At 52.2% G+C, this 22076-nt stretch overlaps 13 protein-coding genes across 13 annotated transcripts; 8 read left to right on the forward strand and 5 right to left on the reverse strand.

Annotated features, from left to right (window-relative positions):
* Positions 1 to 305: 305 nt before the first annotated feature.
* CCOS01_03341 (phosphatidylinositol-specific phospholipase C) lies at positions 306 to 2030 on the reverse strand (the record flags this gene model as incomplete). Its single annotated transcript, XM_060451527.1, has 1 exon — positions 306 to 2030. The coding sequence occupies one exon, from the start codon at positions 2028 to 2030 to the stop codon at positions 306 to 308; it is 1725 nt and encodes a 574-aa protein (XP_060317792.1).
* Positions 2031 to 2677: 647 nt separating this feature from the next.
* Positions 2678 to 3229, forward strand: CCOS01_03342 (uncharacterized protein; the record flags this gene model as incomplete). Its single annotated transcript, XM_060451528.1, has 2 exons — positions 2678 to 2740; positions 2855 to 3229. The coding sequence occupies 2 exons, from the start codon at positions 2678 to 2680 to the stop codon at positions 3227 to 3229; spliced, it is 438 nt and encodes a 145-aa protein (XP_060317793.1).
* Positions 3230 to 4844: 1615 nt separating this feature from the next.
* Positions 4845 to 5920, forward strand: CCOS01_03343 (tetraspanin; the record flags this gene model as incomplete). The annotated part of the gene is made up of 4 exons (XM_060451529.1): positions 4845 to 4877; positions 4962 to 4990; positions 5043 to 5541; positions 5606 to 5920. 4 exons carry the CDS (start codon positions 4845 to 4847, stop codon positions 5918 to 5920), a joined length of 876 nt encoding a protein of 291 aa, XP_060317794.1.
* Positions 5921 to 6244: 324 nt separating this feature from the next.
* On the reverse strand, positions 6245 to 6941 carry CCOS01_03344 (HpcH/HpaI aldolase; the record flags this gene model as incomplete). Its single annotated transcript, XM_060451530.1, has 5 exons — positions 6245 to 6251; positions 6335 to 6508; positions 6589 to 6651; positions 6725 to 6789; positions 6870 to 6941. 5 exons carry the CDS (start codon positions 6939 to 6941, stop codon positions 6245 to 6247), a joined length of 381 nt encoding a protein of 126 aa, XP_060317795.1.
* On the forward strand, positions 6758 to 7229 carry CCOS01_03345 (uncharacterized protein; the record flags this gene model as incomplete). Its single annotated transcript, XM_060451531.1, has 3 exons — positions 6758 to 6818; positions 7022 to 7126; positions 7195 to 7229. 3 exons carry the CDS (start codon positions 6758 to 6760, stop codon positions 7227 to 7229), a joined length of 201 nt encoding a protein of 66 aa, XP_060317796.1.
* A 625-nt stretch (positions 7230 to 7854) lies between these two features.
* Positions 7855 to 9503, reverse strand: CCOS01_03346 (aminotransferase; the record flags this gene model as incomplete). The annotated part of the gene is made up of 3 exons (XM_060451532.1): positions 7855 to 8389; positions 8463 to 8932; positions 9072 to 9503. Coding segments are annotated over 3 exons (1437 nt in total), but the record flags the coding sequence as incomplete, so codon positions are not given.
* CCOS01_03347 (uncharacterized protein) lies at positions 9333 to 9999 on the forward strand (the record flags this gene model as incomplete). Its single annotated transcript, XM_060451533.1, has 4 exons — positions 9333 to 9465; positions 9586 to 9594; positions 9662 to 9777; positions 9871 to 9999. 4 exons carry the CDS (start codon positions 9333 to 9335, stop codon positions 9997 to 9999), a joined length of 387 nt encoding a protein of 128 aa, XP_060317798.1.
* Positions 10000 to 10511: 512 nt separating this feature from the next.
* On the forward strand, positions 10512 to 11771 carry CCOS01_03348 (cytochrome P450; the record flags this gene model as incomplete). Its single annotated transcript, XM_060451534.1, has 1 exon — positions 10512 to 11771. The coding sequence occupies one exon, from the start codon at positions 10512 to 10514 to the stop codon at positions 11769 to 11771; it is 1260 nt and encodes a 419-aa protein (XP_060317799.1).
* Positions 11772 to 12955: 1184 nt separating this feature from the next.
* Positions 12956 to 14746, forward strand: CCOS01_03349 (uncharacterized protein; the record flags this gene model as incomplete). The annotated part of the gene is made up of 1 exon (XM_060451535.1): positions 12956 to 14746. The coding sequence occupies one exon, from the start codon at positions 12956 to 12958 to the stop codon at positions 14744 to 14746; it is 1791 nt and encodes a 596-aa protein (XP_060317800.1).
* A 280-nt stretch (positions 14747 to 15026) lies between these two features.
* Positions 15027 to 15485, reverse strand: CCOS01_03350 (uncharacterized protein; the record flags this gene model as incomplete). The annotated part of the gene is made up of 1 exon (XM_060451536.1): positions 15027 to 15485. The coding sequence occupies one exon, from the start codon at positions 15483 to 15485 to the stop codon at positions 15027 to 15029; it is 459 nt and encodes a 152-aa protein (XP_060317801.1).
* A 1002-nt stretch (positions 15486 to 16487) lies between these two features.
* On the forward strand, positions 16488 to 17066 carry CCOS01_03351 (uncharacterized protein; the record flags this gene model as incomplete). Its single annotated transcript, XM_060451537.1, has 1 exon — positions 16488 to 17066. One exon carries the CDS (start codon positions 16488 to 16490, stop codon positions 17064 to 17066), a length of 579 nt encoding a protein of 192 aa, XP_060317802.1.
* A 277-nt stretch (positions 17067 to 17343) lies between these two features.
* On the reverse strand, positions 17344 to 19075 carry CCOS01_03352 (maltose permease; the record flags this gene model as incomplete). Its single annotated transcript, XM_060451538.1, has 4 exons — positions 17344 to 17943; positions 17996 to 18692; positions 18770 to 18832; positions 18894 to 19075. 4 exons carry the CDS (start codon positions 19073 to 19075, stop codon positions 17344 to 17346), a joined length of 1542 nt encoding a protein of 513 aa, XP_060317803.1.
* A 707-nt stretch (positions 19076 to 19782) lies between these two features.
* Positions 19783 to 21729, forward strand: CCOS01_03353 (C6 zinc finger domain-containing protein; the record flags this gene model as incomplete). Its single annotated transcript, XM_060451539.1, has 1 exon — positions 19783 to 21729. The coding sequence occupies one exon, from the start codon at positions 19783 to 19785 to the stop codon at positions 21727 to 21729; it is 1947 nt and encodes a 648-aa protein (XP_060317804.1).
* Positions 21730 to 22076: the final 347 nt, after the last annotated feature.

A 22076-nucleotide genomic window follows, 5' to 3' on the forward strand; every position in this document is an offset into this window, starting at 1 on the left:
CAGTGGTTTCTTGGCGGGGGAGGTTCAGGATCGGGACGAGGTCGTGCCATGTGCCGCTGATCAGGCTGCATGATGCGCGCGTGCAAGGGGAGTTATGTATGTTACTTGGATCAAATGCTGTGGCAATATCTCATATCCGTTTCTGTGAATACGCTGTTTAGCCAAGTAGAGATCCATATGGCACTAGCTACGACGATCTCAATTGCACATCAGTCCTTACAATGATCGGACAAGTAATGGCAAGCGTGTTATATTACGAAAGTTTCGGGAGATACTCGAAACAGTTAGCGTATACATGGCTACCTCTACGCGTCGACAACCTCAAACTTGACAAGGATGGAACATTTGGTTTCTCTTCCCTTGAGGTCAAGCATGCGGATAAAGACCCAGCCCGGTATCGTGTAGAGCAGTCGTACCGCGCCAACGGCAAAGATTGGGTTCTTGGCGAAGCTGTCATCACTCTTGATGAGCATCCGCAAGAAAACCATTTCGTTGTCTTGGTATTCCCACTCTAGGACCTCGTCCCATAGCGGGTCGGTGGGTGGTGGGTTCTCTCCCTTGTGCAAGAATCCTGTCAGCTTGTGCTGTTTGTAGCCAGCCGTTTTTCTCTTTGGAGGCTTGATATCGAGATCATGAGGATGTACAAGCGTGCACGTGAGGTAGGGCTTAATTGTCTCGTCTTCGTCGCGATCGGACGGCACGGGAATGTCGGTGGCACCGCCGACGTGTAGACGGAGTTTTCGCTTCCTTCCGTTGCTGAGGTGGCCCGAGCCACCGGGCCGGAGCTCGGCGGGCTTCAAAATGAAACCCTCAGAACCGGCGAATAACGCCTCATTGAGCTGCATTGATGCTCCAAATGTCTGCCAGTTGAGGGCACAGATCTGGGCGCCAATTCCCCAAAAGGGAACGGGATGGAGATTTTTGGAAGAGATGCGAGTTCCCTTGGGGAAAACACGCATCAGATGGTGAGCGTTGTGGCGGGAGATTTTGTCAGTGTGCGTCGGCAGATGGGAGGCCAGCCCAGACTCGGAGACGTTGATGAGGTGATGGTGCGGCGCATCTTGCAGAACCTCCTCAAACCATGAATTGTTGATGGGCTTGACGGACTGGGCGTAGACGCCGAGTGCCTCTAATTCTGGGACAATCAGCGAAGCAGGCACAGCCTTCTTTTTCTCCTTGTAATCTTTCTTGGCCTTCTTTTCCTCCTCGTCATCATCACTTGAGCTCGAGCTACTGTCGTCGGCCTCTCCAGGGAAGTGATATTCGACAATGACAACAATCTTGTTGCCGAGTTCCTCCAGACGGACATGGTTGGCCTGGCCTTCTTGCTCGGCGTGGCCTTTTTCTCTGATGGCTTGGCTAAGGAGGCGATCTCCAAAGACCTCTCTCATGATGAATGCCAGGCGCAGCTGACCCTCAGGGTCACAGTGATTCTCGAGAGACAGAAGGATTGGCGCAGCGGGGTGTGGTTCCTTGGCTTCTTGGTCGACGACATCTCGGATGGTCTCGCAGACGGTGCGGAAAGGGATGTTGGAGACGAGGGTGTATCCGTGGGTGACCTTGGGCTCGTCCTTGTTGTCGGGGTTATCCCAGGCATCGATCTCGACGCATCGCGCGCCAGCACGCAACGTCTCGTCATAGGCCTCTGCCGAAGAGCTTCCATAAAGCTGGTGGGCCAGAAGGTAGGTGTTGTGGCTGGAGCTGATGAAGTACTCGGGCAATGGGTGGGATCTATCAGTAAGCTCGCGGGGCACGCTGATGTGAGGCTTGTACACGAGGGCTTGCAACTCGGGGGTGAGCTGTTCTGAGTCGACGTTTGCTTCCTTGGAGGAGATGGCCTTCTGATCGACAAGGAAAGACTTGATGGCACGGCTCACGCGGAGACGGTGCTTAAGGTCTGAGTCGCGTGCAGCGTGGCCTCCGCCAGCCAAGGTGGTGTTGTCGGTCGCATCGCCGAGCTCCTCTTCATCCTCTGGCGCCGATTTGGAGAAGGGATTGAGGTTGGCAAACTTTGAAGTTAGTGAGGCCATTGCTGGTGACGTTTCCGCGGCGGTTGTCTCTCTAGATTGCCTCTTCCGGACGTGAGGATAATGGTTCTGACCCCAGATGTCCACTAGGTACGCGGGGTATGTGTAGATATTAAAGGGAGAGAGATTGAGATGGTCGCAAACAGGAATTCCGGCAAGATGATGGCGGGAAACGACGACGTCAATCTTGGCTGATGCACGCCGCGTAAGGTAGCAGCAGCGCAACAGCAGGTGGCAGGAACAAGCTGTGGAATGGAGTTGCCCCTCCTTCCCGTCAGCTCAGCTCCTGCTGCCACACCTGCCGCACCTTCTCCGATGGAGGGGCTGCGGAGTGGAGACGCTAAGATTAGATTGGCGGGGAGCTCAAGCAGCTTTGACGAATTGAATTTCAGTCTCTCTCCCTTATTTGGCTAGAGGATTGCTTACATAAGTTCCTGCACTCAGTGTTCCCTTAGCTCGGAGCCCACAGCTCTTGGTCAAGTTCGTCTCAACACACGAACACCACCATCAGATGGCGCTTGATCATCGGCCTCGATTGGCTTCTAGCACATGGACTACCCATTATCTTGCCCGGTATCTTCATGCCTGCCTGGCAATCGACTGCCAAAACGGTGTCCGACGTTTTCTTCGATGGCACTCTGGGACCGACAATGCTCTCCATGGCTTCAAGTTGGAGAATCCGAGCTCAACCATTCGATCATTTCTTGAATAATGTCAGACGACGCTCCGAGCAGTGAATACAACCAATCAGACCTGAAAGACACTTTCAATTCGGGGGTATTCGAGGAGAAACAAAGATTACTGCGATACCGCCCGAGCTCCCTGACGGCAGCGTCGTCAGCGTTCCAAGCCAAGCCGGTTCTCTCACCGGAATCATTCTCCACCTCGGCGACTCTTTACCGGCTGGGCATCTTGGGAGCCGGGCGGCATCTGGAAACATTCATTCAGCCTTGTGGGTCCGCCCATGCTGCAAGTTGAAGCTCCTCCGAGGCTGTCGTTTCCGCCCCCAAACCCCTTGCTATACCCCTAGACCTCGTGGCATATCCTTCTGCCTCCAACCTGGATTGAACGCCAAGGACTTCGTCGACTACTGGCATCAGTTGGGTGGCCATACGGTGTACCGAACATCTCTGAAAATGTTAGGCAGAGTTCTGCGCGACCCTCCTCCAATACAACCCCACGCTTGTTCCGGAGACAGCTAGCTGCCTGTTAGTTACCCCAGCACATGGATTTGTCTCGCCAGAGTTGGTATCGACCGGCAATAATTACTCGACTGTGGTGCCCCTCTGTCTCATACAATAATTCTCGGCTCTCTGGTGTTAAAATCACACATCTAGGCCTCATCATCTTTGACTCACTCGAATTCGCATTGACAAGCTCTCCGCCCCGTAGGCTGTGTCCTCTAAGGACCGTCACTTCAGGCAGCAGACAGATACAACTTATAAGTATCGGGCCTGGTATCTACCTCAAGTAGTAACATATCGGCCGACGGAAAGGCCTTCAGGCGGGCGAGACCGTTTGGGAATGTCTCAGTCCTTCCTGTCTGCGGCTGCAAACGACATCATGAGCCCGGGGATTTAACGCATTCCTCATCAAACATTGGCAGGCGAACCAGATGCAGCTCGGAGGGTTATTGACCTGGCTGGCGATGCATGTGCGAAAAAAAAGCACCATCGAGAGGGCTAACGCAAACGCACGGAGCACTACTGCAAGGGTAGCAAGCATCTCGATGGGGCCATGGAGGAGTCTGGACGGGCAGCTAGACAGCTTCCCGAAAGCTGCCTCCCTGCCGCTGGCGTCATCATCAGCTTACCCTACACTCCGTCAAAGACTGATTGATGCGCGCGAGGAGTCTGCCTGACTGCCTGCCTGTATGCCTCCCTCGTCGCCAGGAAGAGAGTGAGGAGGTTGGAGTCGAATCCATCGTCCGACACACCGCCAAAAGGCTGTACGTGGACAGCGCGGCACCGACAGAAAACAATCAGTTCTGTCGCGTCATTTGATGGACGAATGCACGGGATACATTCAGGACAACACACGTCGCCTTCGACACTCGGGTCAGAAATAGCTGGAAGGACGTTGGATCGGCATGGGAGGGTTGCGGGATGAGCGGCCTGCGCCTCCGTGAATGCGGTCGCTGGTCGTACGGCATGCGGGGTCCAACAGTCTCTCGCAGATTCGTGCACACACTTCTTCTGTTTCTTCTCTGGATGGCACACTGACACACTGGTGTTGGGCCTCCAGCATTGGTGTGTCCATCTGGTGCTACACGGCGACATCCAGTCATCCAGGGTGTTCCCAAGACCAGATTCACCCAGTCTGTAGAGATGACTGGTCCCTCGTACGAAAGTGCCTCCAGCCTATGGCGTGCTGGAGTTTGAGGGAATAAGCTTCTCGGAGGGTTGAGCCATGACGTCGAAAGACTGCGGCAAAGTTCTTTTGGGAAGATTTGGGATGACTGGATGCTGTCTGGCGTCGGTGCTTGTGGGCGCTTGCTCGCTGCCAACGCTGCTGGTGCCGCAAATGGGCATGTTCGATTTTGGCCGCATCAAGCAGATTCCCACCCCAGCGCAGCGATCGGCACCTTTGGGTCCCTTGGGGTCCTCTTGGAGGGGCGACGAACGGCGCCACACCCTCCCTCTTCCCGTTTTTCTTCTTCCCAACTCTCTCTCTCTCTCTTTCGTCTATTACTTATTCACATGTGAAGCCAGACGCCTTCTCATCAATGTTCATACACTGATTGCTAAACAAATTCTATTCCAACGGTCGGAAGCGATCTGGTGTTGTTGCGCGCTCGTTCGTCTTCAAAAGCTCATCATGGGGGTCAATCCAGGCGTAGTGTTTCTACTGGTAAGCCCCAACAGCCGGCATCCACTAACACCATTTGAAACCGTGAACGATATCAGGTAATATCTAACCAAAATACTTCTACAGATCTGTATCGGACTGCTGACGACGGCCATGTGAGTTCTCAAACATCACCGACCGCAAATTTCTCTGCTAATCATTTCACAGCGTCGTTCACGTAACGAGCACCAATCTCGCCCTTCCCATCTCGCCGTTCTTGTCTCTGCTTCCGATTCTGCTACCCATCCTCGGCACTATCAACGCATTTTACTACCCGCGCCTGCTATTCAATGCGAGCAACTCTCTCGCTCGGACCGAGCAGCTGTTTCCTACCATTATCCAGACACTTCAAGGCATCTTGACCACCGCTGTCGCCGTTATCCTGTTGCAAACCGCTCTTCCCGGCGATGGCCTAAACTGCGCCCTGTCTACCAGCTGGCAGCGCATGTTTGTCGCCAAGGATGAGTCAACCATCAGGCGCATCCAGGATAGCCTTAATTGCTGTGGCCTGAACAGCGTCAAGGACCGCGGTTGGCCATTCGGTGCTAATGCCCGTTGCGCCGAAATTACTGGTCGAGATACTGCCTGCATCGGACCGTGGAGGGACGCAACGGTGCGGAATTCCTCCATCGACTTAGGCATCGTCATCACCGTGGGTGTGCTACAGGTATGTCTGATATAGATGTATACCAGGCCATAGCCGTTCCGGGCTAATTAGACATTCGTCACAGGTTCTGACGCTGCTCTTTATGCAGAGTGCCAGCAACTGGAGACACGCATGGTGGGCGCAACCCTGGAGCCACCTCTCAGAGCGTCCGATCGAAGAGCGCCAGCGCAGACCTCTTCTCACTGCTACAATCTCCACACACTCAGCGCATGACAGTGGTGAGGAATCTGAAGACATTGTGAGATACAGCGACCTGAACCCTCATTATGGCACCACGGGAGAGGGACAACGGGGCCGTATTCGCACTGGGTCCAACAGGATTGAGCCCTCTTCGCTCAGAAATGTCGAAAATGCCGAAAACGCATGGAGAGACGAGTAGTTCTCATGCGTCACGCCTTCATCGATCCAAAAATCCCTACACCTTACCAACGACGACACGATTCTCTTTCAAAAATCATTTTACCCTCTTTTGCATTGCGAGCGAGAATGGTTTGCTACCCGGGATTTGGAAGCCGGGGGATATTTCGGCGGAGTTCGGGTTTGGCCGGTTTGTGTTTTAGTGCCCATAGTCTTTTTTTGCTAGGAGGGTTCCCTTGTCTGCCTTTTCTTCTTTGGGGTTGGCTCAAATAACTATTGGAGTTGGTTCGAAATTTCGTTCATTGACGCCGCTTGTTTTGACATGCCTGCGAGTAAAAGAGCTAGATCACGGCCTGCCATTGTGAACCTGAGGTCGATGATTTGAGCGAATTACCGGATCGACACGACGGAACACCGACGCGAAGGAAACACTTACCGAATAGTATCACGCCGTTTCGCCAGTGCCTCCAGGAGGTCTGGTCTCGGTTCCAGCCCGCCGAGTCCCACGAACACCTTTCGTCCATCTACGCTCGCCTTCTCTGCTGCGTTGGCGATTTTGGCAACGGTAGAGTGGAAGATTTCGGAGTCGTATTGCCCAGGGACTGCGAGCCTGGGATAACCAAACGTCATCTTCAGTCTCGAAATGTCATACATCGGTCCTCTTCTACGGCGGAATAGGGGTTGACCTACTCCATGCAGAGATCTGCGCAGCCGATGAACAAGGCATCGATGTCCGGCACGGCGGCGATGGCTCTGTGATTTTGATTAACCCCAACAACTCCCACGTGGGATTCTTCTCCCGTTGTGTGAGACTGTGGGTAGTCACTCTACGTTTTCAACACCTTCTCTGGTCTCGATCATGGGCATGATGAGGACATCGTCGTTGACCACCTTGTGGTTATGTTACGGCTGTTACTTGGGTAAGACAGCGTTGGGGTGCATATGCTAGCAAATTAAGTGGTGAAACTAACTGCAATACAGACGTGGGCGAATGAGGTGAACAATGGGAACGCGGAAGAGCGTGCCTTGACTATCTCCAGCATGAATGGACTATTCTACGCGACCAGTGAGTCCAACCTAAGGGGCAACAGACCTTTTCCTCGCCAATTGACTAACGATGTAGACTCTTTCTTGCCTATTCTCATCTTCCCGCAGACCATGGCACCCACCTTTGAGCGAGGCTTCCCCTCTATTCTATCATTCGCGCTCGCGGCCGTGGTTTTAGTCCGTAAGTTCCCCCATTTTAACGACCCCCAAGTGCGACCTTCAGGACAAACTGACAGGGAACCCTTCCAGTCATTGCGGATTTCTTGCACAAGCATCAGCTGTGACAAGAAGCAAAAGCTGCTGGCGAACAAGCTGCTTCCGAAACTGTCGTGGAGGGAGAAGTGAACAAGAAGGAGAAGGAAATGGAGGGAAGACCTTCTGGGGATATCGAGCCAGTTAGAAACTCTTCCAGTATCATTTGACGAGCAAATGTTGGAGGCGTAAACCCAGGATTGGACGTGCATGGTGGCACGCGTGGTTCCATTTGCAGACAGCACTGATATGCTATCAACCTGGAAAGTCTAGGGGATCATTGGAAAATTCGAAGATAGTCGAAAGTAGAGCTGAATCTGCAATTATCTCGAGTTGACATTACTTGTTCCATGTGTTGCCTGAACGTTCTGTGATCAAGTATATGCTCTTCGAACATACTGGTCAGCCACATGAATTTTGATACTCAAGCGATTGCTATGGAAAACATGCTGGCAGCGTATCAAATACTCGCCAGACTATGCTTTGCGTACTTGAAGATACTTCATCGGAGTGCCTCTGGTTTCGCCACAGATGTGATCTATGCCAGCTCTCGACCGTGATGGCCGCCTATGCTTGAAGGGATCTGAGCTTGTGGTAACTTAATTGAAGCGCTTTCGACAAGCGAGTGCTGAAGTACAGAGTCCGTATTTTCCGTGACTACCTTATTCCGATGGAGACCTGCTCACTAATAATCTCACCAGCTTCCAATCTAGATCTGATATCCAGTATGGTAGCAGCTAGTCTTTCAATACCTTCCTCGAGCTCAGCTACCTCATGCCACGCCCAGCATAGTCTGATGCATCTGGAAAAGCCATTCTTCGACTCTGCTCTCTGAACGCTCCCTTTGTCCCCACTGACAACAAACATGTGTCCGAATGCGACGGGAAGGAATTTCTCTTTCAAGGCTATGGCTGCCACTGTTCGTGCCACTGGAAGGTCTTCTGGAAGCCGGAGGTATGTGAAGAAGCCTCCTGTCGTCGCTTGCGCGGCATCTTCTGGGTTATTGATTTCAACTGTGACACCTAAGGACACCAAAATATCACGGATAGAGGCCATGAGGGCGCGGCATCTCTCACGATATGTTGGTATGAGAGTCTTCTTGATATGTGTCTGCAGACTGCCACTTCGCAGCATCTTGTCGACGAAAGTGGAAGTGAGGTGTGAGGGTGCACCGCCGGAGCTAGAAGATCCTCTGCCCAGGAGTTAGTACCATCATACGGGCTTCTTTGGCTTGTTGCATGGAGAAGCTCAGGGCAGAGACTTACACCTCGGCCAATTCTCTGGCGAATGCCGGCGTGCCGTCCGCCCATCCAACTCTGACACCAGGCCCGATCACCTTGGAGAAAGATCCGTTGCTGAGGGTGTTTCCCCATGTACTGTAGCCGGGCATATTGCAATCTATGTCGACGAGCCTCGGCGGCACAGCTCCGACTGCGTCGTCTGGAGTAGATGAGTCCTCGGGCCAGCTCAGGAAGTCGTAGACATCGTCTGATACGACGAGGGCATCGTATTCCCGGGCAAGCGCGACAAGGTCCTTGCGGGTCTGGGGGCAAAGCGTCTTTCCGCTGGGATTTAAAAATGTTGGAACGAGATAAATGACATATTTGTAGATTTTTGGGTATGTCTTTCCCACTTTGATGGTGGGAATGTCGGGCCGGCCGAGTTTCTTAGCATCCTCAACGACTTGAGCTTCGGTAGCGGCCAGCTTCCGGCGTGAAAAGGCAATTATTGATGACTATCAGGATGACTTTCGATGTTATGGGGTTAGTCCATATGTGTCCATCGACAATAAAGAAGGCAGACTAACACGCGGCCAACACGGTGGACACGATGATCCTATGCCGATGTGACAGCGACCATGCTGAGTTCATCACGAGGTGGGATAAGAAGCCGGAGAACTCCTTGATATTCGGAAACTGCCTAAGTTTTCTCCAGTGTGATCGGCCCCAGGGAAGAAACCTTGTGTTCTGAGAGCGATCGACGCAGTCTCTTCCTTCATCCAGGCCTTGGAGGTTGGAAAGCTTGCGGGAAGGGATTAAGTGGCAGTCAAAAAGGGGTGGAGAGCCTCCGCTGGATTGATGACCTCTAACGAGGCCGTTAAGTCCATAGTGACCGAGGAACAGTACAATGCCTGAATGAAAGAGGTTAGAGATACGCTCATAGCGTTGCAAGACTGGCGAGCGACCGCCAAGCGCATTCTCGGGAAGGACATCACGTTCGACTGGGAATTTCAAAAGGCACCTCTTGGCCAGTACATGTGGCAAGGGAGTACAGAGGCTGTCATTGACTGATGTATTCCCGCAGCTCCCTTGGGAGACGTTACATGGAGCTGTCAAAGTACATCCCTCCAGCCCTTCAGAACCCAATCGCTTGACTAACTTGATGTAGATAAACCAAGTATGTCTCACAGACAAGTTTGAATATGCCTCTAGAAGCCTGCATGCGCTGACAAACAGCGTCGCAGACAAGGAAGATATGCACGGATTCTATACCGCCTCTCTGCCTGGAGGCACTGGCGCATACGACTTTAGTAAGAGCGAGTCCTCTCCGGAAGAAGTCGAGACCTTCCCCGCGGATATTGTAAAAATGGGTATCATGTAGCAGGTACAGCCAATCTGGGCTACGCAGGGCTTGAGCCTGCATGCCAAGCAGTTTGCGGAGAGATTCAAATAGGAAGAGATTGCCGGTTACATGCGGGACGTGGCTGCTCCCGCGATGGAGAGCATGGCTACCGATAAGTATGGGAAGCCAACGTCACCTGGCGGATACCTCGCCGATGTGTTCTCTGATGTTGTTGGATGAAGGGAGATCACGGAGCGCGCCTAGGAGGGTAAGTTGACTTGGCTGCTGTTGTGCTTCACATACGTATGCGCTGTTACGCTCCGGGGAAAGAGCGGCAGCGGACTATCATCTGTCATCGGCCAATTAGACATGCTGTGTTTGCACTAGATGTTATCGTAATATCAGTAAACAAGTCTTGCGAAACGCCTCCATTTCCTGACCAATTATATAACCTCGGTATGCTGATGGCTGAAGCGATATGTTCAGTCGTCTACGTGTGACTGTGTTGCACGAAATGTGAGTGAGAAATAAGGCTCTTGACACGAAAACTCAATCTCTCATCATGCGTATGATTTGCATATAATGTTTCACAACATGGAGAGTAAACGACCCGCGTCGAACGAGAGGCTGTTACTACCGCCTCCCAAGGGCGGATATTTGAACTCCCTTTCCCTTCATGTTTTGTGTTATCTAACCACTTCTTTAATCTATACTGGTTCATTAACTAAAGGATATTCATCAAGAAACTCACTATGGAACCTCTCGGCGGCAAGTATGCATCTTCAGCCTGTACATCGATGTCTATGGCCTTGCTCGTATTCACCTTCATCTCTATTGTCCTCTATCTACTAGTCTCCCACATTCGGCAAAACTTACAGCTGAATATGAAGAAGACCCTTTCTTTACCCCCGGGACCGCCTCGATTGCCAATTTTCGGAAATTTCTTCAATGCGCCAGAGATATGCTTCAACTGGTTGACCCATTACCAATGGAAGTACTTGTACGGACCAATCGTGCATTATGAAAAGGGAGGCCAGTCTCACATCGTCCTTACAACGGTCGAAGCGGCTCACGATCTTTTGAACAAGCGAGCAAGCAATTATTCAGGACGCACATTCAGTCCTTACGCAGGAGAGCTCGTTTGTAACAACTACAACATTCTCTTTCTACAGTACGATACCCAGTTCCGGCTCCATCAACGGCTCCACGCTAAGGGACTCAACCCTCGCTCCGTGGCGCCGTACCATCCTCTGATAGAGTTGGAATCGCTTCAGCTGCTGAACGATCTGTTGTCAGAGATACAAGAGAAAAGCAGCGAGAAGCAAATGGGAGCTGCTGTAAACCCTCACTGGCACTTCCGACGCGCAGCATCCAGCAACGTGAGCATGATAGCTTGGGGCTATCGGCTGCTGAGAGGCAATCCCGAGCATGAAGCACAAATTAAATTCTTCGACGTCGCCCCAACCTCGGTAGTCTTGAAGACTACGCAAACATGGTACGATATCTTCCCTTGGCTAAAACATCTTCCTTACGCCATTTCTCCGTGGAAACGGGCAGCAAAGGTCCTCTTCGAGCGCGAGGAGGCTCATTACTTGGGCAATTTTCGCAGCGCACTCAAAAGACCTGGTTATAACCTGAGCAAACAAATTGCCGACAGCACTGATACCTCGGATATGGGCATGTGCGAGACCGAGCAGGCGTGGGTTGTTGGAACGTTGACATTAGCCAATGGTGATACCAGCGTCGCCACTCTGTGTTGGTTCGTCGTTGCCATGTTGACGTATCCGCATGTCTTTGGCAAGGCTCAGGCCATGATCGATGAAGTCGTTGGTCATAATCGCTTGCCTGCTTTCGAAGACCGGGAGAAGCTGCCATATGTCGACGCGATGATCGAGGAAGTCATGCGGTGGCGACCTATCCTACCAGCTGGGCTGGACCATGCGGCCGTTGAGGAAGATGAGTATAAGGGATATAGAATTCCGGCGGGAGCGACGATAATTCACTCCCAGTAGGCGATTACGCGGGACAAAGAGGTGTATGGCGCGGACTGCGACGACTTCAGGCCGGAGAGATGGATCGAGAATGAAGACCTACCCAAGACCGCCTTTGGATACGGAAGACGACTTTGCCCAGGCAGGCATGTAGGCAGAGAAGGCCTATGGATATTGTTTGCCCGGCTCATTTGGGCATTTCGTCTTGAGCAGACGACGGATCCGGTCACACTGAAGAAGAAAGTGGTTGATCCGATGTCCATGATGCCGGCGGGCTTCGTGATTGGGCCAAATCCTTTTGAAGCATTGTTCATTCCTAGGGGTCCATGGGTTGAGGGCCTTGTACATCAAGATCTTCAAAGTGCAGAGAAGGATGTTGGAAAGATCATGGAGCAGGTGGACACGGATAAGAGGCTCTAGTTGCTTCAAGATGAGTTGCAAGTGGTCTTGGCTTACCGAAGATTGTGGGTGTGTCATTTTTAACACGTTTTCACATCGTTTGATTCCTTTAATTCTCCGTCCTAGCTTAGGTATCTATCAACCACAAGATGATAGAAAGCGACAAAGGCCCAAACGATTACTAGGTCTTAACGATTGGTGTACCATTCTTAGCCGCTAGCATTGAGAGTTGCGGGGTGCATTGAAGCAGCTTGGATGTATGTCTTCCCCATGGGGTGAGAGTGGTCCTTGTTTGATGTTGGCCCGATTTCCGGCTCAATTGAACCGAGATATTGAGTGCCGCTGACGGCCCAGCTGTGGAAGCGTTGATTCGGAATGAGTGGCTCGGGCAACCACTTGACGTTCAGCGACGACGATTCGGGTACCCACTTTGCCGAGTCTAGGTAGGTATTATTACTCCTCCAATGGCAGTCGGACATTGGTGGGTGTGCCGTGGTTGCGTGACATCAGGCAAATCGCCCGTGTCATTTACTGAGCTGTAAACCTGGAGAGACTGCAGCATCAAGACAATGAGCCTGGCAACGACGGAAACGGAGTGGACTAACGGGAGTTCGGACTGAGTTGAGGCAATTCAAGTGAACGGCGTCAACAAGCCTGTGTGCGTATAGACAAAGTCAGTATAATCTAGTAGCTACTTATACAGCTCATTCCTCGGTCAATACATGTAGGTCCAAGTAATTCAAGGACAACAGCACGGGTTGAAACGTCCATATTACTCATCAAAGGTGTCTCGAAAGGCCGAAATTATGAAGTTTCTCAACCTTCTCTTAGCGTCTTTCGCTCTTTCTAGTGCCTTCTTGACACAAGCGGCCCGGCCCTTGGAAAATCTTGGCCGAGGCGTCGTTGCTGTGCGAGCAAGCGACGAAGCCATCTTGGTCACCTGGCGTCTTCTTGGACTGGATCCATCAGGAATCGGCTTCAACGTCTATCGAGACACGGCGACTTCCCCGACAAGACTCAACGACAAGATCCTCACGAGCGGCACCAATTTCCTCGATTTTACCGCTAATCCGGATGAAATCAACACCTACTTCGTACGGCCCGTCATTGACGGCGAAGAACAAGATGCTAGCGGATCTTTCAGTCTGCCTGCCAAGAATGCGGTCGAGCCGGTTGTCCGGGTCCCTATCCGCAGCGGTGGCGCTGTTAAATTCGTCTGGGTTGGTGATCTTGACGGAGACGGCGAGTGGGACTATGTTCTCGACAGACAGACTTCACCACAGACTATTGAGGCTTACACCGGTAATGGGACTTTTCTATGGGAAGTCAATCTTGGTCCAAATAGCGAGAATCAAAATAACATAGAGCCGGGATCATCGACAATTGACGTTGGTCATTGGGATGGTGTCACTGTTTTCGACTTCGACAGTGACGGACGCGCCGAAGTTGCGATTCGTATTGCCAATGGGGTTGTGTTTGGGGACGGGAAGACATTCGGCGATGGAGAAACGAATAACCACCAGTCCATGGCTATTCTTGACGGGCGCACGGGAGCTCTTCGCGCCTTCGCCCCGGTTCCTACGGATTACATTGACGACGGACCGCTCGCCGCCCGCCTTGGTGCTGGGTTTCTGGACGGAGAGACGCCCCATCTCGTTGCGTATATGAAGAACCGCATTGGGTCTGGCGATTTCAACTTGATGTATGTGACCTGGACCTTTGACGGTACATCTCTGAAGCAGAAGTGGAAGTGGAACCGGGGCGATAAGAATTTTCCCGACGGGCACAACACGCGCATCATTGATCTCGATGGGAACGGAAAGGATGAGGTCCTTGAGATTGGCTTTGCCTTGAATGGAGATGGCACGGAGAGGTACACCCTCGGGGATCAGGGTATCATCCACGGCGATCGATTCCATCTCGCCAAGATTGACCCGAATCGTGAAGGGCTTCAGGGGTATGGCGTGCAGCAGCGAAACCCAGATCTAATCTACGAGTACTACTACGATGGCTCATCTGGCGAGATCATCTGGAAGCACGTCGGCAACAACGTGACCGACGTTGCCCGCGGCATGGTCGGTGACATTGACCCGACCCATCCCGGCATGGAAGTATGGTCGTTCTCAGGAGTCTACAACGCCAAAGAGAATGAGCTCACAGAGTCGGATACTGAGCTCGCCCCTTGGCCCCACCTGGGCCTTTGGTGGGATGGGGACGAGCTACTCGAACTTTTCAACGATGGCAAGTTTGAGAAGTGGGATTGGGAAAATCCCAGTACTTCTAACAGTCTCCCTCGAATATTGAGAGTCAGCGATTTCGGCGGAGTGACTGCCGGCAGATATCCTAACTTTATTGGTGACATCCTTGGTGACTGGAGAGAGGAAGTCATTGTTACCAATGAAGCTGCCGATGAGTTGCTAATCTTCACGACGGACCAGCCGAGCGATATCCGCTTGTATACTCTGGCTCATAATCCTGCATACCGCAATGCAATGACTCTGAAGGGGTACATGCAATCTCATCATGTCGACTATTTTCTCGGCAAGGATATGAAGACGCCACCTCAGCCAAATATTCGATACACAGTTGCGAAGTAGACAAAGTTTGAAAAGCGGGTTACTTCAGGATCTTAATTGCAATGATAGGACTCTGGAAGAGACGCAACTAGTCCAGATAATCGGGATGCTGTAAATACTGCTGGTGAAGGATTACTTGAGCAAACAATCATACGTGGATCCATGTAGATTGCACCTGTAAATATAGCAAAGCTATTTTGATAATGGTTTCAACTTGCAAAAGAATTCAAAATTAATATTCACACAACTTTTCTGTCTTCTTTTAGAAAAACCATGCACTACGTGACATCCAATTCGATACCTAGGATGCATCAGGCCCCTTCTTCACTCTCAACAACTGCGCCCAGTCAATAGCACCATCCTTGCAGAATTCCTTGTCGATCTTGCAGCAGCCACCGTTGAAAGGGATCTGCAACAGAGCGTTCGGCTGCTTGACCTCAGTGTTTCCCTTTCCTTTTTCCTCCTTGCCGCCGATCCAGATGCCGCAGAAATCGTCACGGCCACCAAAGGTTCTCAGGGTGCAAGCTCTGGGGTCGATCTCCACCACGGCACCATCCTTGCCACGGGTGGACCAGATGTTGTTCTTCCAGCTCATCTTAGGGCCGTTGAGGGTGTCGGCGTCTTCTTTTGTGTTGCCGAGGTGCGGGCATTCTGAGCTCGCTACGGCAAAGACGTCTGCGCACTGGTCGGTGCAACTTTGAGCGACAGAGTGGCCGGCCAACGCGGCGATGAAAAGAAGAACGGTAGAAAAGGAATGCATGATGAATACAAGTTGTAGGGAGCGTGGCGTTTGATTGATTAAATACTCAAGGTCGTCGTTGTTAGAGAGGAAGGAGTGAGTTCAGTAAGCTGTTGATGTATTAGCTGAGACTTCCCTAGTCTGGCTACTTATATGACCAGGACCATTAGGAGCCTATAGAAGACTGACGTATCCACGAGACTCTGCGCCATTGCCATCATGACCGAGTATCCTACGGTAGTTTAATTGCATGGGGTTCTGCCGACGGTGGATGGAGACTAAGGAATTCCGCGATAATTGTGTTTCGGCTTGGGTGAAATACGACGCCCAGACGTTGGAAAGGTTTAGTTAATTACCTGATTGAACTTATAGTATGATTGTGAAAGTTAATATAAGTGCGCAGCCGTACCTGACAGTTGACACACACCTCAGAAGCCCCAGCTGTCCTCAGCTCGGTCCAGTTGGTGATCCTAGACACGTAAAATAGACTTCCCGTCAGTTCCATGCACCGAACAACCTTGGTGGTTGCAATGAACGGCATCTCCGTGCGTTGGTTCACTTTCTACAGTACAGTATATACTACAAAGTCAACATTGTTGGGAACAATCATTGTAAATGGGTGCCGGCGTTCTTGGCTCCAAGGCTCCACCGACCATTTGACAAAAGTTTATACGCGACGTTCGATTTTGCAGGCGGAGAGACCGAATCAATCATCACCGGTATCTTTTTGACTTTTCGAAGCTATTATCTGTGTCATAACTCGCCGTATGCTCCATTCGTGTCTCGGACTTTGGGCTGAACGAGATGGATACGAGCTTTGTGGGTGACGACGTTGAAGCTGTTCACATAGCAAGTAGCATTGTAAGTTGATGAAAACTGTGTCTTGAGTACCGTGATCACTATTTAAGCGCCTGCCCGTTAGCCGACTTCGGGTCCAAGTCTCACGCATACTCAACTTCTTCAAGAAGCATCTGCTCTCTGCTTCCACACTCATTTGACCACCTACTCGTACCATTTCTAGCAATGCGGTCCATAATCTTTTACTGCCTCGCGGTTCTCTGCGGCCTCCTGTGCCTCGGCCACTGCGACGAGCTCGACGACGCCGGCTACAGCGTCAGCAACAGTGGCGACAAGTGGACAGTGTCGTCAGGCGGCTACATCATCAACGAATTCCGCATCGACGGCAACCGTATCAAGGTCGACTTCGTCGCCAACGGCTTTGACGAAAAGGGCGTCTCCCTGCGCGACATCATCGCCCGTGTCTGGGGACGCGCGGGAAAGTGGCTGTCCGACCTCGACTCTGTGCAGTTCGTCGACGTCATGGAGTACAGGGCCATGAATTCGATCGCGCAGGCCCGGCAGATGCGCGGTGTCGGACCCAAGACGAGCTTCCAGATCGACATGGGCGAGATTGGATGGGGGCAGATCACCGACAACCCGTTTTACTGGCACGTTCATAAGATGTGCTGGGAGTGGAACAGTATGGAGGGCAAGGACGTCACGGGGGCGTATGTTTCCAGTTTGGAGGACTCGGAGGGAATTCAGCCAGATGACTTGATTTTCTATATTGGCGAGTATGATCAGCCTTCGCCGAGAAAGTAGACTGAACGCCGCGGTTCGCGTAGAAGATTAGGTGAATCTTCCTTGTAGCCCTGAACCTACCTATCTGGCATGGAAGAGAAAAGCAGCCGATAGGCTCTCGCAGTCAATCTGACATAGGCACTTGGATTGCCTCGAAAGCCAGTGGATAGAAGTCACCTTCAAGCAATCACAGGGGATCGGGACTGGTTCAGTCATAATTACACCACCTTTTATCGTGTAATAATAAAATGCACTGATTCAATGATAACTAATAGTGATCCACTGTCTTTCGAGTAGCTTACATCTTTCCCATCCTTCTCGGTGGTACCTTCGCTACGAAGAGACGGTCAATCTCATCAAAGGTCTTACCCTTGAGTTCAGGGACGTAGAAGAAGCTTCCCACGGTACCAATCAACGCCAGTCCCCCAAAGATGAATCCAACCTTGCCCTTCAAGTTGCCCTCATCTGGGTTGACCATGTAAGGAATCGCAAAGTTCATCGCCAAGCCACAGATTGCTTGGGTAGCGGTAGCAAGGGCCATGGTTTTCGCGCGTAGAACAGAGCTAGAAGCCTCGCCTAGGATGGCAAAAGCCATGGCACCAATGGTCATGAAGTACACGAAAGCATAGATGACTGTGCAGGCGGCTTGCACCCACTTTGCGGCATCCGTGGGGACGACGTCCATAATGCCAATGAGAAGGAGGAGCGTGGTCAGGGCTCCCATTCCAGAGATGAAGATCTTCCGGCGGCCAAAGGACTCAATGACGAACCAACTGACAATGTTTCCGAGGACACCGCAAGCTGTGACGCCCACACCGAGGTCGAAGGATTTCGAGACGTCGAGGCCAGCGAGCTGGAAGAAGTATGTCGAGTATCCGAGGACAAAAATTATACCGACCTTGTCTAGAGTCAGTAAAGAGTCGGGCGCGGCAAGGTCAGGAGGAACTTACCAAGTGCTGGCACAGAAAGACGCCAGTTGATATACCTGTCCGAAGAAGGTTGGTGCCCTTGAAACAGTCGACAAATCCAAGCTCGTGTGTTTGGTTCAAGTTCTCCTCCTCAATTGTCGCCACAATTCCAGATAGCCTGGCATTAACATCGTAGTCCTGCCCATATAGCTTCTTGAGTGACTTTGCTGCTTGCTCCAGTTTGTCCTTGCGGGCAAGGTACCAGGGGGTCTCGGGCGTGAAGGGCAAGAAAACGGCGAGGAAGAGGACGAAGAAGAGCTGGGTGGCGAAGGGTCCACGGTAGGCCCAGCGATCGGATCTTTCTCCAAAGGCCTTGACAACAGCGTTGGACAAGAGCTGGCCAATGGCGATGCCCAAGTTAACACCAGCTGTGGCATATCCTCGAAGGGCGACGGGAGCCAGCTCACTGCATGCGAGGGGTGCAAGCGTGAGGTAGAAACCGAGTCCCAGGCCGAGGATCAGCTTGGAGCAGAGGAAAGCTGCCCTGGTATCTGAGAGGATCTCGCCGACGCAGCCGCCGGTGCAGATGACGACGCCGATTAGGAGGGAATTCTTGCGTCCGATTCTATCTGCGAGCCAACTGCAGGCAAAGCCTCCGAAGAACTGACCGACGGTGCTGATGATGTTGAAGGCGGACTGCCAATCCGCGGGGAGAATCGCTTCGCCGTCGAGTACATATCTGTTGAGTCTCTAGTTAGTCTTTGCAGTTTTGCGAGGATGATGGTTTGGGCCGGGAGATTGCGTATGGATCCATACCCAAAGTCTCTCCTGAAGGATGCGACGGAAATCATGGCACCGTTGATCTGCGCATCAAACCCCCTAAGAGTCGCGTACCTAGTCAGCCAATTGCAACTCTTGGAGGTCATCCTGTATGTTTTACCATCCGATGGCGGCCATTGCCCAGTAAAAACACCACCAGACAATGGCTTTGTGGTTCTTGAAGACTTCTCGCACAGTGAGATCATGCTCCTGCTGGTTGGTCGAACCGACGGCCATTCCCTTGGCATCATGATGGGAAACACTTGCTTCCAAGTGATCCGAAACGTCGTTCTTCTCTGCCATGTTTGATGGGATTTGCCACAGAATGTGACAAACTTCGATTGTGACTCGATGTGGAAACTGAAGATGGCTAACCAGGGTCGAGGAGCGGCGGAGACTGGGGAACAAAAGAATGATAACCAGGAAATCTGGGGAAGTCTTGGAGATTATATCCTTTGCCAACTCCTCATTTCCGGCAGTCAGGTTGCTGGAACACCCTATTCGTGATGGTGCTATAATCCCGAGCAACCTCAGTGTGTTGAGGTCATTCGGATAGTTCTTGCTGAACCCCTTGTCCAAGGACGACAGGACGGATGGCGTATGAGCGACATTCCGCGACTGGTCAAGCCACAGCCAGGCGAACAAACGCCCAATATGGCAAGGTCAAGCAATGGCTCGTGAAGAAAATCAGTCCACGCGCCTCCGTGTTGGGCCGAGACCACCGCCCTCGAAAATCCGAGAGCGTGGAACGGCGGGTACGTATCCTCGGGCTGTTGTGGAGCCCCAGACTTTCCCCGCAATCCATTCCTGGCTAGCCCGGCAAGAATCTCCAGGCGGCGAAGGAAAGAACATTAAAAGCGACACTCCGCGACACTTTCCCCCGTCTTTTCTCCAGCTTTCCACCTCATCCAACATCTCATTGCAACCCACAAACCGCCTCCCAGAAGTAGTGTTATTCATCCCCCACAAATTTGAGCCATTGTACGCCTGGCGATCCTTTCCTTCTCCTGATGACAGACCCCTCTGCCCCGGACAGCAGCCACGTGCCGTCGGCCACAGACGCGTCTGACCTAGACCGGAGTCGGCCGGAACAGTCCACGTCCAAGACCAACACCCGACCAGCAGCACGCGGAACCGCATTCTATCAGCGGAAGAGAGCCGTCAGGGCATGCCAAGTATGCCGGGCTCGGAGAACGAAATGTGACAATCTCAAGCCATCATGCTCTTTCTGCCTCAAGGTTGGAGCTACTTGCATCCAGTCGCCCGTAGACCTGTCCAGCTTCGACCCGGCTAGTCTCAAGATCTTGGAAAGACTCGATGATCTGGAAGAGATGATGAGATCGGTGACAGTTGATGGACTACCGAGCAACAAAACGCGAGTGGTCGAGGCCGCTGTCGAGCACCGGACAATAGAAGCACCTCCTGTGGGGCCTCTTATCCAGATGGGGATGATCCTCCCTCCGAGGCCAGAACATGTCCTGTCATGGGCCATCTTTGAGGAGATTAGCCACGGCATTGATGCTGGAGACATGACTCTGCATGTTGATCATATCTCGATAGCTGCGAATTCTCCAATGTCCCTCATCGGCGCTCTCGACCTTGAGCCCCGACGAATCAACGACTTGCTCGATAGTTTCTTCAGCTACGTCCATGTCAAGAATCCGATTCTCGACGAGACAGCAACGCGAAAAATGGTCTCACATACCGTACTTGAAGGGATCAACTGGTCGGCTGAGTCCTGCCTTTCTCTCCTGATCTGCGCATTAGGCTCTCTAGCCACACCTTTTGGGCCCAGCCAGGAGACGATGCTGGGCTCCGCAGCCCACAGCGATGCTCAAGCTTTCTTCCAAGCCGCGCAGAAGCGACTAGGAATTTTACTGTCGTCGGATGACATTATTGCGGCTCAATGTCTGTTTCTTTCAGGGGTCTACATGATGTGCGTTTTTCAGCCTGTCAAGGCGTGGAGGTACTTCGTGCAGGCGCTAGCTAGCTGTCAGCAATTTTCGTTTCTTACCCCCGAGGCCCAACAGCGCTACCATAGAAACGTTGAGTCGGGCGACGAGTCACGGAATTATTCCATCGACACTCTGCAGCAGGCTGTTTACTGGTCCTCATGGAAATCCGAGCGAGAGATGCGAGGGGATCTCTACCTCCCAGACTTCTCACTCAGCGATCAGGAATTGGCATTTTACCCGCCCTTCTTCCCGACGCCGCCAGCGCCTAGGGCAGAAGTTGAGGCGGCAACGGATCCGCGTCTGGCTCGCGAGAGAACATCATGGTACTTCTACTTGGCCGAAATCTCTCTCAGAAGGCTTGCCTCTCGGATTAGTGCCGAGATGGTGGGCCTTCAGAAAGAACATCCCACGCGCCAAGCATACCTCGCGGCAATGGCCGCGGCAGTGCCGCAGTACGAGGAGCAAGCACAAGAGTGGATAAGCTCGCTTCCTTCCAGTCTCTCATTCGCCGAGCCTCCGGAAGAGGATGATGTGTGCAGATTCGTGCTCCGAGGTCACGCGGTGAACCTTTATGAGGTGATATACTGGCCATTTACTACCGCTTTCCTCGATGCACTTGGGGCGAACCCCGAGTTCGCTGGCGAGGTTCTTACTCCAAGTGTGGAATTGTTGGCTCAAAAAGGTCTCGAAAATCATGCTTATCGACTCGCCATTAATCGTCTAGGGTACAGACATCGCCATCATGGGACGCTGCCCATGATGCGATCCTGCTCTCGAAGCGCTCTGGTGTTGGTTGCGGCAGCATTGCTCACCCAGTCTAGCGGTACTGAAGGTGGACATTCCCTACCAAATGATTGGTATGGCGCCGTAGGAGAGGTGGTTGATCTACTTGCATTTTGGGAGTGCGAAACGCGCGAGATGGAGCTTGTTCGTCGCGTCTTGGACAAGGCATGTGGGATGATCTCGGCACCATCCCCATCGGCTTATCGTTTACGGGTTTAGTCGAGGCTATTTGTCGGGTGTCTTGGTCTTTGTCCATCAAGGGTCTTGGAGCTGACTACCGACAATACTACATCGATTCACTCAGGCTAAATGCAACTCGATCGATACTCCGCTTGACACAACGTGGAACCGGGAAATGTTGTGGGAAAGTCATGTTGTCACTTGGTCGACATAGAGCGAAGACTCCCACGAATGTCAATCGGCAGCTCCTGGCGCCTCATCGGTCAGAGTCTAGCTCCACCTCATGCGCAAATCGCTGTACCCCAGACTCTAGTTGGTCCAGTCGGGCTGATTCACATGCGGGATTGATGGAGAATGTGTTTTAAGGCAAGCCCCACATCAACCCA

Source organism: Colletotrichum costaricense (assembly GCF_030867565.1).
Source record: "Colletotrichum costaricense strain IMI 309622 chromosome Unknown Scaffold_3.1, whole genome shotgun sequence".
NCBI lineage: Eukaryota > Fungi > Ascomycota > Sordariomycetes > Glomerellales > Glomerellaceae > Colletotrichum > Colletotrichum costaricense.